The following is a 4,107-nucleotide window of genomic DNA, read 5'->3' as shown; positions in this document are numbered from 1 at the left end:
ATCTCTGTCCAAATCAGAGCAATATGTTTTCAAAGATATAAAATAGAGGAGGATACACATAACCAGACTGAATTTGGGTACCATTAAAATCATTCTGTGTGAAATAGAGGAGGGTAACAGATTTTGGTAACCTGTTATTGTTGGCTTTGGTGACCCTGCTATATATCTGCAGTTTTTCACATTTCTAATAAGTTTGTGAGCGGGTGAGGTCACTCTGCCCCCTGTAGGTGGACGTGTGACACTGCACGGTGGGCGTCCTGAACGATCTGGGCCATGTGGAATTTCACATCGCAGCTCCATGGTTACACAATGCTGAAGAGGATGAAAGACTGTTGACCTTTCACACGCATCCACCAACAGCACCTCTCTCTCTCTCCGTCTCTGTCTCGCTCAGGTGTTACTGGTCTTCGCTAAAGAGGACAGTCAGAGCGATGCGTTCTGGTGGGCGTGTGAGCGGGCGGGGTTCAGGTGTAACATCGCACGAACACCTGAGTCTGCGGTGGAGTGTTTCTTGGATAAACACCACGAGATCGTCATCATTGATGGCCGGCACTCACGGTACTTTGAGGCTGATGCCGTCTGCCGGTGGGTACAAGCAAACCAAATCCATCATCTGTCGCTCACTTGTTTCTGTTTAGGCAGGATGGGGAATTAAAGGGGTCATATGATGCGATTTCAAGTTTCCTTTCTCTTTGGAGTGTTACAAGCTGTTCGTGAATAGATAAGATCTCTAAAGTCTCAAACCCAAAGAAATATTCTTTATAAAAGTTAAGACTGGTCCACACCCTCCTAAAACGCCTCGTTGAAACATGCCCCCGCATGTCTACGTCACGATGTGGGAAGATTTGCATAACACCGCCCAAATGTATAAGCAAAGAAAGAAGGCGTGACTTTAGTGTTGCAGCCGCCGCCGCTGCCATGTTGTAAAGATGCTGTGTGTTTCGTTGTGAAAGCGAAAATACTTTGTTTGGCCTTCCAAAAGAGGACACGACTAGAAATCAGTGGTTAAGTTGTATTTACAAAATTGTTCCAGAACAGTTCAACCCAAATATTCCGATGTGTCCAGCGCATTTTATGGAGGACTGTTTCCTGATCCTACAATGACGGCTATTCTGACTCACAGTCTGTAAGTACGTTTTCATTTTTAAAGGATTTGCCACTGATGATTCAAACGTGAGTTTTGAGCAGTGTAGAGTAGCACTTGTTGTTCGTCATTTCATTGATCACAAATGCAGACATGGTTTTATGTTTACGCGGCGCGATGCAACACAACACGTAAAAAGACAGTATAAGTCTTTAGAATCCGTAATTATGTCCCCACTGGATGCAACAAATGCCTCGTTTATAATGGGTTTTAATGTTTTTGTCTCGTGGCTCCGACTGGGACACGGCATCACAGTATGGTAGGGGCGTAACATTTCTGTCACACACTTGAGGTATTCGGCCAATCACAACGCACTGGATAGCTGGCCAATCAGAGCACACCTCGCTTTTCAGACCGATGAGCTTTGTAAAAACATAAAAATGTTTGAACCTTAAACCACATAAACACATTTCATTACACCAAATACACAAAATAATGTTCTTTTTAGCAACATCATATGACCCCTTTAACTTTTTTTCCTTTTCAGTTATATACAATAATTCGCCATTTATATGAAATGAGTAAAATGCTCAATGTTTTTACTAAGACTGGATGTACAGAATTCCAGATTAAATTCAATTTGATTCTGAATCACAAGGTCTTATTTTGATTCTGATTAAATTGGATTTGATTTTGATTCATTTGGGTATGGTTCAGTTATAATGTACATTTTTCTTACACTACCATTGAAAAGTTTGGACTCAAATAATAATCATTTAGAAATTACTTTAGAAATGAATACTTTAATTCAGCAAGCATGCATTAAATTGATCAAAAGTGACTGTAAATAGATGTATAATTTTACAAAAGGATTCTTTTGAACTGTCTATTCATCAAATAATCCTAAAAAATGGTTTTAAAAAAATATTAAGTGGCCCAACTGTTTTCAACATTAAAAATAAGAAGAAATGTTACTTCAGAAGGAAATTGGCATAATAGAATGATTTCTGAATGATCATGTGACACTGAAGACTAGCGTAATGATGCTGACCATTTATATTTGAATCACGGGAATAAATTACATTTTAAGACATTAAAATAGAAAGCAGTTATTTTAAACTTTAATAAAATTTCACAATATTAGTATTTTACTGTATTTTTGATCAAATAAATGCAGTATTGTTGACTTTTTCAAAAAAACATCTTTCCAGCCCCAAACTTTTGAATGGTAGTTTATGAAAGAATGCACATTATATATGTAAATTATAAAGGGCAGTGTTTCAGACTGATTCAAACCAGTAACTTGTCATTCATTCATTTCAGGAATCGTGCAACACTGGTGGAAAAGAATCTAAAAAGAAACTAAAAAAAAAAGAAAAAAAAAAGAAAAAAAGAATCAGTTCATAAGAATCATTTGTATGTGAATTTTTAAGTCCAGGTTGGCCACCACAGTCGCTGAGAGGTAAATAAGGCTAAATTACTCTCCACTGTGGAGGAAGTGGCCCACATTTGGCTGGTTGTGGGTGTTAATTTCCCATCCTGCACAGAGGCTTAAATCCATGTGCGCGCACACATACTCAAAGTTGGCAACTCTCTGCCAAATCTAGTTGCTGCCAAATCACTTATTTCCCAGTAGATGTCTATGCGTGTGAGGAAGAGAGAGTCATTTGGAGAGAAATGTGTAAGAAGATACTTGATTTCACTGCCATGATGAAAACAGAAAATATAAAAACCTACTTTTTTGTTATTGTATGTGTTTTTAAACAGGATGATTCGAGCGACCAAACCTTCTGAACACACTGTTGTTTTAGCAGTGATGCCACAAATGTAAGGCCTCAGAGAACACTTTTATCTATTATCCATGTGTTACAGACGTCCTTCATGTTTCTCCTACTGATCTTTCTCTCTCGCAGTCCCTCAGATCAGGAGGAACCATCTGTCCTTCCTCTTCTCTCTGCTGGTTTCTCCAGAGTGAGTATTTTACACTAAAACAGGAATAGTTGCTCCAGTACATGGGCGGGACAATTGGGGCGGGGCTGAACATGAGTGTGGGCGTGTCCAATTCAGATTAAGATTTATTGGTGGGTTGATTACCACAGAAAATCATTTAGAAAACCAAAACTTAAAAGTAATGCACACACGCACGCTGTCAGCTTTAATAGTCATGACGGGATATGTTGGATATTTTTTTGCTCAGGCAAGTTATTTATTGATTCATGGTAGTCCCACAAGTAACGTTTTATATTTTAATATTTATGCCGTGTCCCATAGACCTCCCAAATTATTTTTAATATAAATATCCATAGCAGATCATTTTGTTTACTGAATTTCCTGCAGAAAAATCTGGACTCAACTTTAGCTTGCAATACAAACTAGGACAACATGCGTACTGTGTGATAAATGCAGTGCTGTATTATATCTCTCTCTCTCTCTCTCTCTCTCTCTCTCTCTCTCTCTCAGAGGTACCTGGAAAACAGCAGTGTGTCAGCCTGCTATAATGAGTTAATCCAGATAGAACACGGAGAGGTTCGAGCTCAGTTCAAACTGAGGTAAGTCTGAAGCCTAAGCTAGCAGGAAGTTCAACGAAGACGCTGCTGTGAGACGGTCACTGGAGGCTTCAATATTTGTTTGTGTTTCTGTTGTTGCAGGGCTTGTAACTCTGTGTTTACCGCATTAGAACAGTGTCAGGAAGCCGTGGAGATCAGCAGTGAAGATCATGTCATACAAGTGAGTTTTGGGATCCAAATGGATTGTCCCACTGGAATTTGGTTACATTTAGGAAGGCCATTTTTATTCAAAACAACATCCGTACAAGGACTACTTCCTGGATATAATGCAGTAAAGTTAAGGTGGTCGCACACCAGATTAGAAGCACAGTAGGACAACTCACGGGTATAACACACCGGACACTTTGCATTCAGTTCAAGATGGCAGTCCAAAACATATTACTCTATTACTCTACTCTATATTACTCTATTTATACAGCTGTATAAAAAATATGCATATGTATTTACATAGTACTT

The 4,107-nt window shown here is 38.9% G+C and overlaps 1 protein-coding gene across 1 annotated transcript in view; it reads left to right on the top strand.

The window, feature by feature from the left end:
* Positions 1-394: 394 nt before the first annotated feature.
* LOC107577777 (high affinity cAMP-specific and IBMX-insensitive 3',5'-cyclic phosphodiesterase 8B-like) overlaps positions 395-4,107 on the top strand; it is a gene marked incomplete at both ends in the record, with an annotated part of 7,740 nt that continues 4,027 nt past the window's right edge. The window contains 5 exons of the mRNA XM_016263813.1: positions 395-585; positions 2,852-2,911; positions 2,998-3,055; positions 3,545-3,633; positions 3,733-3,811. Of these exons, the coding sequence (XP_016119299.1) occupies positions 395-585; positions 2,852-2,911; positions 2,998-3,055; positions 3,545-3,633; positions 3,733-3,811 (477 nt within the window). The remainder of the gene's footprint in view (positions 586-2,851; positions 2,912-2,997; positions 3,056-3,544; positions 3,634-3,732; positions 3,812-4,107) is intronic.

This window comes from Sinocyclocheilus grahami, unplaced genomic scaffold (assembly GCF_001515645.1).
Source record: "Sinocyclocheilus grahami isolate Dianchi unplaced genomic scaffold, SAMN03320097.WGS_v1.1 scaffold7213.1, whole genome shotgun sequence".
In the NCBI taxonomy this organism is placed as follows: Eukaryota; Metazoa; Chordata; class Actinopteri; order Cypriniformes; family Cyprinidae; genus Sinocyclocheilus; species Sinocyclocheilus grahami.
This window is presented reverse-complemented; position numbering and strand designations above follow the sequence as displayed.